The 13034-nt window shown below is 37.2% G+C and overlaps 1 protein-coding gene across 1 annotated transcript in view; it reads right to left on the bottom strand.

Moving 5' to 3' along the window:
• Positions 1 to 9533: 9533 nt before the first annotated feature.
• Positions 9534 to 13034, bottom strand: part of LOC129682468 (keratin-associated protein 19-8-like) — a 5239-nt gene continuing 1738 nt past the window's right edge. Inside the window, exon 2 of the mRNA XM_055614841.1 lies at positions 9534 to 9681. Within this exon, the coding sequence (XP_055470816.1) occupies positions 9534 to 9681 (148 nt within the window). The remainder of the gene's footprint in view (positions 9682 to 13034) is intronic.

Raw genomic sequence — 13034 nt, 5'->3', positions numbered from 1 at the left:
ACAGACATATAAGCTCGAGTTTTACTAATAGCTGGGTAGATGACTACTTACTGTGCAATCATGAGGATTAGTTAAAATCCCTAGGACCCATGTAAATATCTGTGTATTCACATTCCTATACTACAGTGTTACAGGAGTAGGATACATGAGGATTAAAATGACTTATTGATTGTCAGCCTAGCTTCATGTTCCGTAAGGAAGCCAATCTCCTGGGAATACAGTTGGTAGACAGAGCAGAGGAAATGATAATGTGTTCATTTGGCATCTTCACACATCCTTTACCTACTGAAACACATTTGTGCTTACACCACGCACATATTTGGCACAAAATGCATAATACATATATGCATACATAGATGCATGCATAAATACATGCTTACATACATACTATAGAAATTCACATTCACATACCTATGCACAGTTCTATGGGTAACTGCATGAATATGCCTCAGAATATGCATACATAGCAATCACAAAGGTTCAGATGGAATTCCAGTACATGCCTTTAAAAAACAAAGACAACCTCCCTACAGACTCCTTAGGAGAGACCAAAGAGACCATGTGCACTTTGGCTCAGTTTGTAGGTGACAGAGGGAGTGTCAGCATGAGAGGTGGAAGAACACCATTGAAAGATTTAAACTCCAAACTTTTAATAAATTTAGCACAATATATGTTATATATAATAAAATAGATTTAGTTAACATTTAGTAATGGGTTTGACACAGAAGACCAAATTTATGTAAATGAGACAACTTGGTAAACACAGCTATTGGACACGTCATGAGGAGATTTTTCCTCTGATTTTACAGTGTCGAATCTGAAATTCTTTTGAACCACAAATACAATTAGTTGTATAATTGTGATCATTGTTTAACAAAATCAGTCTTATCTATAGAGAAATGAGGAAAGTGACTGTATCTGAAACCATATATGACATTTTACATGAAAGGATTAAAAATAACTCGAGTGCACAAAACTTTTATGACATTATATGGGGTATTCCAAAGGAGCACATATTTGAAGATTTAAAGCTAACATCCACAAAATATGTGACATTTGACTTTTAGGTCTCAATTAACTCACTGTTCCAGCTTCATCCACTCAGTTGAAAATTTTTTTTATTCTTTTTTTTTATTTTTCTTTTTAGTTGCATTTTGTTAACTCTGTGTCCCAGCTGTATCCCGCTCCCTCATTCCCTCCCCAACCCCACACTCCCTCCCTGGTCTCCTCCCTGCCCCTTTCCAAGTCTACTGATAGGGGAGGACCTCCTCCCCTTTCATTTGACTCTGTTTTATCAGGTACCTTCAGGGCTGGCTGCAAAGTCCTCCTCTGTAGCCTAACAGACTGCTCCTCCCCTGGGGGGGGGCTGTCAAACAGCCTGCCCTTGAGATCCTGTTAGAAATAGTCCGTGTTCCCCTTTGGAAAACTACTTGGTTACTGAGCTACCAAGGGCCACATCCGAGCAGAAGTTCTAGGTTATATCCATAGATGGTCCTTGGTTGAGTGTCAGTCTCAGAAAAGACCCTGTGCCCGGATATATTTGGTCCTTGTAGAGCTCCTATCCTTTCCATATCATACTAACTTCCCTTCTTTCATATGATTCCCTGCACTCTGCCGAGGGTTTGGTTATGAGTCTTAGTGTCTGCTTTGAAACACTGCTAGGTAGAGTCTTTCAGATGCCTTTTGTGGTAGACTCCTGTCATACATTCAATGCACATCCCATTTGTCTTTCTAAATGAGGAATAATCACCCTTGCCTGTGTCCACTTTCTTGATTATCTTCTTTAGGTGTGTAGATTTCATTATGTTTATCATATCTTGTAGGTCTATATAAGCGAGTATATACCAAGTTTGTCTTTCTCCTTCTGGGATACTTCACTCAGAATGATCTTTTCTAGATCCCACCACTTGCCTGCAAATTTCATGATTTCCTCCTTTTTGATTGCTGAGTAGTATTCCATTGTGTCAAAATACCACAATTTCTGTATCCATTCCTCCGTTGATGGACATTACAATTTCAGTTTTTTAACATTTGAGTTATGTTCATTTGTGTAAATGTAACATCATTTTAATATACATTTATCTGTAGATGGACATCAAGGCTGTCTTTGTTTTCTGAATATGTTAAATAGAGCAGCATTATCCTGCTCAAGCAGATGTAGAAGGATATAGAGTGGAGGCGTTAGCTTTTTATAATTCTTATTACATTTGTTTTATCTTTTCTCCTCACTTCACCCCAATCCCTTTTAAAACCCCCAACACCAGATAGGGGAGAGAAAAGGTTAGAGGGAAAGGGGCACAGTTCTCTTAGCTGCTTCCTGCTGGTTGGGGTCATTGAGTACCTTGGAGCTAGTCCAATTTTCATTTCAGGAGATCTCTAACTTCTTATCCACAACAGCAACCAGGAGCAGCAAGGGGAAAGCAGGAGCAGCCTTGTGCTTTCCCTAATTTTCACACTCTGAGCTCTGGCATTTATTCTTTCTCCAGAGTCCTCAGATTTAAACTATCTGCAGCTGGCAAAGAGCTCCTCACAGAGCCCTCAGGGAGCAAATAATCTGCTGCTGTGGACAATCAGAATCAGTCCCACATCCCACACCAGAGAACAAAACAAAAAACATGTTTATATCCACAACAATATAGAGCTTTGTGTATATGCCCAAGCATGGTATACGTGTATCATCTAGATGATGTATTTCTAGGTTTTTCTTTTGTTTATTTGTTTGTTTTTTCTTTCTTTATTTCTTTTAGGACCCTCTACACCAGTTTTCAAAGTGGCTGCAAAAGTTTTTACTCCCACCATCTGCAAACAAATGTTTACCTTTTTTCATTTCCACACCAGCATTTTTAGTCAGTTGTATTTTTCATTTTAGCCATTTTGACTGAGGTAAGAAGAAATTTCAAAGCAGCTTCCATTTATATTTCTCTGATGAGTAAGGATAATGGATAATGGATATTTTAAAATGTTTCTCTAACATTTATATTTTATCCTTGAGAGAAATCAGTTTAGTTCCTTCCTTATTCTAGATGCTAACCTTCTTATAGAGGTATAGAGGTTAAACCTTTACACTGTAATTGATTGCCCCTCTCTATTTGATTGATGATGTTCTTTATTCTACAGAGCTTTCTAGTTTCATGAGGTCATATTTATATGTCCTGAGTTATTTCTGTAAAGTACTTTCTTACTTTACCACATTCCATTGCTCAGTTCATCTATTTTTAACATCAGTACAATCATTTTGTTACTATAGATTCATAGATGTCAAGATATTAGTAAAAGGTGCTGTGCATGTGTCTGTGGGGGAGCTCTCAAAGCACTTGAAACAGAATGCCATGGTTTCAAGGGGTCAAAATTTACCTGGGGGTGGAGGGACAGGAGTTCCGCAAGGAAACCAACAGAGTCAAGGAACCAAGGCCCAGGGGTCTTTGCAGAGACTACTACTCCAGCCAAGGACCGTGCATGGAGAGGACCTAGATCCCCTGCTCAGATGAAGACCATAGGTAGCTCAGTCTCCAAGTGAGTTCTCTAGTAATAGGAGCAGGGGCTGTCTCTGATATGAACTCAGTGGCTGGCTGTTTGATCACCTCCCCCTGGAGAGTGCAGCTTTGCCAGACCACAGAGGAAGACAATGCAGCCAGTCCTGATGAGACCTGATAGGCTGGGTCAGATAGAAGGGGAGGAGGACCTCCCATTTCAGTGGACATTGGGAAGGGCATAGAGGGAGAAGAGGGAGGAAGGGTGGGACTGGGAGGAGATTAGGGGGCAGGGGGCTACAGCCAGGATACAAAGTTAATAAATTGTAATAAATAATAAGAAAGAAAGAAAGAAAGAAAGAAAGAAAGAAAGAAAGAAAGAAAGAAAGAAAGAAAGAAAGGAAGGAAGGAAGGAAGGAAGAAAGAGTTTTAATGGAACAAGAAGTGTTAAGTAGATTGGTGGATGGGAAAGAGAAAGGAGGGATAACTAACACTAAGGCCGTAAAATAAAGTTGTGTGGAAATCTGCTTGCATTGTACATGCTTCCACATACATATTCTGTATACATGCACATGGCATCTTACTAAGATCTTGATCTCTTCAAAGCTATGTTAATAAAGAACATAATACTGCCAAGAGAAACAGAGGCATTGATCTGTTTTATACCTACAGATATAAGGAATCTGATTTATACCTACACAGACGTGTGTGTGTGTGTGTGTGTGTGTGTGTGTGTGTGTGTGTAAATGTGGTTACACTGTAGTGGGCCAATAATATCCATAGTGACACAAAAGCTAACATATGAAAGCTCAGTGTCAGATAAAGATTACCTCTTTTGGAATACTTGATAAGTGGGGTTCCACAGACCTCCAAATATTACAGGTGATTGCTAGTACTATTGTTTACTTCCAGTACCTGAGAGGAAAACCCTGTTGCTGAAGACATAGTTGAGATACAGATCCTGGTGAACACAAGGTTGTACTGACATGGAAGTGCCATTCCTATTATGCAGCTTTCTTAACGCTGTAAGGTGTTATGTGCACTTCTGGAAGATAAAATGCTTCATCAGGTTTAAATAACTGCAAACTCTGTGATCTACAAAAATCACTGTTTGTCAATCCATATACCCATCTGTAACACAGACATGAGGATCTTGGGTGCAATGTACTCCTTTCAGACTGAAATTTAATTTCAAAAGATGCAACCAATACCTGGCACCATTACTCAGTAAAGAGCCTGTGGGTAGACAGGTCCTAGATCCTAAGGGGAGAACCTGCTGGTAGTGTTCTGATAAATAGTTTTGGTATTATAGGATCTTGTTATATCCATAGATTGCTGCACCACTTAGCTGTTATCAGAGATGTGCATACGTACAGAGGATGGTGATTTTCTTATCACAGAGTTCCAAAAGTAGCCAAAATACACAAAAGAGACCATAGAATCATCAGCTCCAAATAAGACACACACACACACACACACACACACGTATACACACACACAGACAGACATTGTGGAGAGATAGAGGAGTTGATCAGGAATGTATTAAGGGACAATGGATCATTGTTTTTTAGACATTACAGGTCAGTTCCATGTATAAACACAAAGAAGTTATGACAGGAAGCTCAAGCAAGAAAAAATCCCAACATGAAGTGGCAAAGTGGTCACAAATTTCTAAACTAAGGAGCTGTTTGATTTGATAGCAGCCAGTATGTGGAGATCAGTTTCTTTAGAGATGTGGCCCTCAGTAGGTCTACCACATTCTAGATCAGAGAGAACCATCTAGATAGATAGATAGTGTAAACTGAACTTGGTGAGTTTAAGGGAAAAAATTGTCAGGAATAAAGGGGGTTGTTTTGAGAAGGGGCAGAGAAAACAATTAATTTTATCCAAACACAGTATACAAAATTCTTTAAGAACAAATAGCAAAGAAGAATACCTAATGAATATGATTCTTTGCTTATTAATAATTGAACGTGACTCCAAAAGCACAAGCAAGAAAACCACAACAGTCAATTCTGCTTGTGGACATCTAGAAAGTTCTGCAGATAAGAAAGATCCACATACTCTACAAACAGTAGGAAGTCAATAACCAAAATTTATTTGAACTATGTACAAATAAAATGCATGAAGAAAATAAATTGATGTTATAGTTGTTAAAGAATTATCCTAAACCATTTTTTTTTCAAAGTAGAATCTACAGATCACCAAGGGTGAATTTTCAAATCATAACTGAAAGTCACAATAAGATTATTCTCTAGAGTTGGTATTATAGATATTATAAAGAAAATGGGTATTAGTGAAGTTAAGGGAAGCCTGTACATAGTTGGAATGGGTGTGGTGACAATCCATAGAAGGTAATTTGGATACTATCTTCAGGATATTTAGAGAAGCAACTTGTAGTAATTCTCAAACTTTTCCTAGCGGAAAAAAAGAGTTTGATCTCCTGAATTCATGGTGACATTACAGTTGCAGCAATAAGAAGATAATATAAACATCTACCAATAGAAGAATGTTTAAAGAGAACATTCTCTCTCTTCTTTTTTCTTTCCTTCCTTCCTTTTTCTTTTCTTTCCCTTTTTGCTCATTCTTTTTCTCTTCCTTCTGTCATTTCTTTTTCTCTTCTGTCTTTCCTTTTCTCTCCTTAACTACTGTCCCATTTATATCCCATGACACATATGTAATGAAACAGATGTAAATACATAAACATTTCTCCACATTTAGGAAAAGTGTAGGAAAACAATATTTTCAAGGAAATAGTTTATTTAAAAGCATATATGTTTATTAAAAGGGTAAAAGTGCAAGTAGAGCACATTCTTCAAGGCATTATGATAATGAAGAGCTTTGCTGTGTGGCAGAGTGCAGGGAATCTTATGAAGGAAGGGGGAGATTGTAAGACCTGGAGAGGACAGGAGCTCCACAAGAAGAGCAACAGAACCAAAATATCTGGGCACAGTGGTCTTTTCTGAGACTGATGCTCCAACCAAGGACCATTCATGGATAACATAGAACCCCTGCTCAGATGTACATGGCAGCTCAGTATCCAAGTGAGTTCCCTAGTAAGGGGAACAGGGACTGTCTCTGGCATGAATTCAGTGGCTGGCTCTTTGATCACCTCCCCCTGAGGGTGGAACAGCTTTACCAGGCCACAGAGAAGGACAGAGCAGCCAGTCCTGATGATACCTAATAAGGTAGGCTGAGATGGAAGGGGAGGAGGACCTCCCCTCTCAGTGGACTTGGAGAGGCACATGGGAGGAGAAGAGGGAGGAAGGACGGTATTCAGAGGGAATGAGAAATGGGGTTACAGCTGGGATACAAAATGAATAAACTGCAATTAATATAAAAATAAAAATTTTATTAAAAATATTCAGGTAGTAAAATTAAACATGAGAAACAGGGTGATCATGTGCTTTATTTATTTTTTACTCAAATCATTTAATAAACAATTAGAATTTATGAAGTTATTTATTAGAGTTTATGAACTTATTATTTAAGAACTTCTGATCTGAGGAAACTTGAGGTGACAGGTGCAGGAACTCGTCACTAGAATCAACAGGACCAGTACCTTCTGTAGCACAGTGGGCGGCAGCAGCCATAACCATAGCCACCATAGCCACAGCCATAGCCATAACCACAGCCACAACCATAGCCATAGCCTAGGCCACCATAGCCATAGCCCAGGCCTCCATAGTATCCGCCATAGTAACACATGGTGTCAGGAGTGGAGTGTTCAGAGGAAGACAAGCAGTAGGTTCCTGGAGTCTGGGTGTCACCATCTGCCAAGGGCCTTTTATACACCTGGGTTGTTGTTGGGAAACCACAGGCACTGTGGTGTCACACATCTCTGCACTGTGCTTCAGAAAACATCACGAGTGTTATGGATTACTGGACACACAAGGCTGCATAGCTGAGATACTTGTGCTCCTCTCTCAGGATCCCATGGTCATTTAATAAATCAGGTGTACCTTTCAGGTCTCCATCTCATTCTTTATGCACTTTATTGATACAGCACATGATTCTATCACATGATATAAATCATTACATATTTTTCTTCTTTGTATATGTGTTGGGTTTTTATTACCCCACAAAATGTCAGATTTTCCTTCTTTGATATTTCTTTGATGTTTTTCTATTATTATTTTTATTATTGTTATTATTTACAATTTATTCACTTTGTATCCAGGTTGTAGTACCTTCCATCATCTCCTCCCTTTCCAACTCTCCCTCCTTCTTCCTCTCCAATCCCTTTCCCCTAGTCCACTGAAAATGGGAGATGTCTTTCTCTACTGTCTGACTCTAGCCTATCAGGTCCCATCAGGACTGCCTGCATCCGTTTCTTCTGTTGTCTGACTACGTCACCCCACCAGATCAGGAAACAGGCAACCACCTATTATTGTTATTTTAAATTAATCTTATATAGAAGATCATGTTTCTTGATACTTTCTCATGGGAAAAATATCTGTATTATTGGCTGTGTTGTTTGTTACTTGGTCAGTTGTTGCCAACTTTTGTTAATGTGTTTCGATTTATTCCTTAGCTCTTTGTTTTATCACATCTTGTTTTTAAAATAGACAGAAAATGTTAGTTTATATTCACGAAGTATATGTGTTATGTGTTTTGATTTGAAAGTCCATGTGAAGGTCTTATAGGTGTGAGTATGAAAGGCATTATGGTTGAGTGGTTGAACCAAGTTAAGTATCAAGTAAAATGTTGAGTGTGCTCACATTCTATGCCCCACGTCTCTTCGGTAGAATCCGAGATGATTAGTATGTCATACTTGTTGTCAGCCCAGCAGATTGTTTCACAGAAGACACAGTCTCTGAGAACATCAAAGGCAATAGATAGAGCAAAGACCATGATACCACCAGATCATTATGCAACTCCACACATCCATTCATTTACTCAGACACCTGGGTGCTGACACCACACACATACAACACACAAAAATATACACATCCATAAGCAAGGCAAGTTCACATATGAAACACATGCAAATACACAGACTAACTCACAGAAAGTCTACATACAATTCCCAGAATATGCTTCAAATATGCGTACATAAAATGAACACAAGTTTAGATTGAATTCACAGTATATTCTCAAAACAAAACAAAAACCAAAAAAATTATAGAGATTCTTTAAAAAACAGACAAACAAGCCATTAGCAGGATAATAACATACTGTTCTATACAAAAATAGCAAGCCAAAAACAAAAAACAAAAAATAAATTCATTTGAACTATTTACAAAACAAACAGCATGAAGAAATTTAACTGATATTAAAATAGAAAATCAAAATAAACATCTTTCTAAAGAAAACATACAGATCAGCAAAGTTTAATTTTTATTATAGTAAGTCAAAGTCACAATGAGATTGTTTCTTATAATAATAAAATGGGTATTAGAAAGAAAATGGATGTTAGAGAATACATGATTAAAGGGAGGCCCAAACAGAGTGAGACTGGGCATGGTGACCCTCATTATCGAAGGTGCTGTTGAGAGTGCAAGATATTTATATAACTACTTCTTTTAGTTCTCTAAACTTAAGAGGCAGACAAAAGGATTCATCTCTAAAAGTATCTGTACTCTCCTATTCATTGCTACATGACAATACCATAAATACAAGGATAGTACAAATGCCTAACAATAGAAAGCTCTTTGAGGAGAAATTTTCCTTCTCTCCCCATTTTGCTCTTATTCATTCTCTGCTACTTTCCAAATTTATTCACAATCACACATTTACAACCAAGCAGATATCACAAACATACACCTCACATTAAGTAAAACAATAAGAAAAAGTATTTTGAAATAAGTAATTTATTTATAATAATATATATTCACATATAGGGAAAAGATAAAAAAATGAGACATATTTTATAAGGCATTATGATGATAATGAAGAGCTTTACTGCAAATAGTCATGAATTTAATTAAAGAAGAGGAACAGGGTGGGCATATTGTGTTTTGTTTATTATTTCTCAGAGAGTTTTAATTAAGGTTGGAATTCATGACAATATGTAAGAACATCTGAGATGGAGAAAGTTGGATTTAGCAGCATCAAAACTCCTCAGTAGAAGCCACAGGACCAGTATCTTCTACAGCACAGTGGGCGGCAGCAGCCATAACCATAGCCACCATAGCCGTCATAGCCACCATAGCCACAGCCATAGCCATATCCTAGGCCACCATAGCCATAGCCCAGGCCTCCATAATATCTGCCATAGTAACACATGGTGTCAGGAGTGGAGTGTTCAGAGGAAGACAAACAGTAGGTTCCTGGAGTCTGGGTGTCACCATCTGCCAAGGGCCTTTTATACACCTGGGTTGTTGTTGGGAAACCACAGGCACTGTGGTGTCACACATCTCTGCACTGTGCTTCAGAAAATATCACGAGTGCTGTGAATGACTGGACACACAAGGATTCATAGCTGAGATAATTGTACTTTCACCTCAGGATCCCATGGTCAAATGATGAATCTAAAATAATTTCGAAGTCTGTAGATCATTCTTCACGTAGTTCATTGAGTATAGTCCATGATTCTGTCAGACGATATAAATCTTTACATAATTTTCTAATTTTTACATATATTAGATTTTTATTACCCAACAAAAGGTCAGTTATTTCTCTTTCTTTTAAGTTATTCTTTTCTTGATTATACTTGATTCTTTCTCATGAATAATAAACTAATAGCTGGTTATTTATTTGTTGTCTGATGGGTAGTTGCCATCTTATGTTAATGGATTTATTTCTAAGCACTTTGTTTTATTACATCTTGCTTTTAAAATTAACAGAAAATATAAGACTATTTCTATGCATAAACTATGTGTGTCATGTGCCTCCCTTTGAAAGCCAATGTGAAGGTCATATAGGTGTAACTGTGAAAGGCATTATGGTTGAGTCGATAAACCAAGATAAGTATTTATACATTCCCTTCTAAATTTTGGTCATTAGCTTAGCAGAGAAACCATAGATTTCATGAACTTCATTAACTATGATCTTTATGAGTTTGACTAATAGATGGTGGATGTCTGCTTGCTGTGCAAGCATGAGAATTAGTTAAAATACCTGGAACCCATGTAAGTGTCTGAACATGTTCTCATTCCTACACTCTAGTACTACAAGGTAGGATACATGAGGGTTACTGTGACTTAGTGATTGTCAGCCTGGCTACATGTTTCATGAGAAACAATTTCCTGGGAACACAGTTGGTAGATAGCGCAAAGGACATGACTTAATGTCTTGCCATCTCCACATATACATCATCTACTGAAACACATTTGTTCTTACACTACACACATACATGGAACAAAAATGCACGCATACATACATACATGCATGCATACATATGTACATATATACATATTGACATTTACATACATGTATCTACTCACAGAATCTCGATTAACAAGAGCCAGATTATTCCTCAGAATATATATTCATGACAATCACAAAATTTGAGTGAAATTATCAGTATAGTCTTCTAAAAAAAAAACCAAACAAACATATATGCACAGTTTTGTAGACCTCTTAAAATAAGCCATGTGCACATTGTCTCGTTTTATAGGTCATGGAAGGGGTATTAGTATGAAGGGTGGAAAAACATCATTGAAAGACTTAAACCCTGAACTTTTCATAATTGTTACCAAAATATATGTTATATAAAATAAAATAATTTAGTTAAGCACTTAGTCAGGGAGTTTGACACAGAGACAAATATATGTAAATGAAGTGACATTATGGTACACATAGCTATTGGACACTTTCAGGAGGAGATTTTCCTGTGATTTTACAGTGTCATGCCCGTAATTCTTTTGAACCACAAATACTGTCAGTGATATAATTGTGGTCATTACTAAACAAAACCAGTCGTATATAGAGAGCTATAAGGAAAGTGCCTGTGTCTGAAACAATACATACATTTTAAATAAAAGGAATACACGTAAAATTAAATCCACAAAACTTTTATAACATTATATAGTGTATTCCAAAAGGAACAGGTATTGAACATTCAAAGCTAACATCCACCAAATACATGACATTCAGCTTTCAGGTCTCAACTCCGTGTGCCAGTTTAACCTTTTCAACTGCAATTTTCAGTTTCATTTTTCTTAACAGATGTGTTATATTCAATTGTGTAAATGTAATATCCTTTAAATATACATTTATCTGTAGATGGACATCAAGGCTGTCTCTTTAATATTTTCTGGAAATATTAAAAAACACAGTAATGATCATAGACAATCAGATTAATAGAGTAAAGAGATCTTTGGTTTATGTCTAAAGATGGTATAGCTAGATCACATAGAATATGTGTTTCTAGGTTTATGTGTTTGTTTGTTTTGAAATCAGGAAATGCTACACCAATTTCCACAGTGGCTGCAACAGTTTATATTCCCACCAACTGAATATAAATGTTTCTCTTTCTTCAAGTCCACACTAGCACTTGTGTTTTCCATTTTAGCCATTTGACAACAATAGGAAGAAATTCCAAAGAAATTTTGATTTGTATTTCTATGATGACTAATGATAATGAATATTTTCAAATTGTTTCTCTATAATTTATATTTCATCATTTGAAATAAGCCTGTGTGGTTCCATCCTTTATTTAATATTGGGTTGTTTTTTTATGTTAAATTTTTAATTTCTGTGAATTCTAGATACAAACCTTCTTATTCTTGTATAGAAGTAAGTTTTATCCTGTAATTGAAGGCCCCTCTTACTTGAATGATGGTGTTCTATACTATAGAGAACTTTTTAGTTTAATACTAAAGAGGTTGCATACACACACACACACACACACACACACACACACACAGGAAGCTACTCTATAGTGAGCCAACAATATCTATAGTAGATACCACTGGCTAACAAATGAAAGCACAGTGCCAGGAAAAGTTTATCTCTCTTTCTGTCTTGACCCGTGGGATTCTATAGACCACCAAATATTACAGTGAAATTGCTTACTTCCGGAAGCTGACAGTAAGATCTTGTTGCTAAAGACATAGTTGGAATAGAGATCCCGGTGAACTCAAGATTGTACTGACATGTAAGCTACGTCCCTATTACTCAGCTTTCTAAGTGCTGTAAAGTGTTACGCACACTACTGGAAGATAAAATGCTGTATCAGCTTTAAGTAACTGCAAACTCTGTGATCTACAAGAATGACTGGTCTGTCAATCCATATACCTATCTGTAACACAGACATGAAGAGCTTGGGTGCAGCCATCTCCTTCCAGATTGAAATTAAGTTCAGTTTCAAAAGATGAAACCAATACCTGGCACCATTACCCAGTAAAGGACCTGTGGATAGACCAGACCTACAACCTAAGGGGAGAACCTGCTGACAGTGTTCCGCTAAATAGTCTTGGTATTAATTCTTGTTATACCAATAGATTACTGCACCGCTTAGCTTTTATCAGAGATGTTCCTACTTACAGAGGATGGTGATTATCAGAGTTCCAAAACTAGTGAAAATACTCAGAAAGAGACCATAAGATCGTCAGCCCCAAACAGGAAACACACACACACACACACACACACACACACACACACACACACACACACACA

The sequence above is a fragment of the Psammomys obesus genome, unplaced genomic scaffold (assembly GCF_907164565.1).
Source record: "Psammomys obesus unplaced genomic scaffold, mPsaObe1.curated_primary_1811, whole genome shotgun sequence".
NCBI classification, from domain to species: domain Eukaryota; kingdom Metazoa; phylum Chordata; class Mammalia; order Rodentia; family Muridae; genus Psammomys; species Psammomys obesus.
This window is presented reverse-complemented; position numbering and strand designations above follow the sequence as displayed.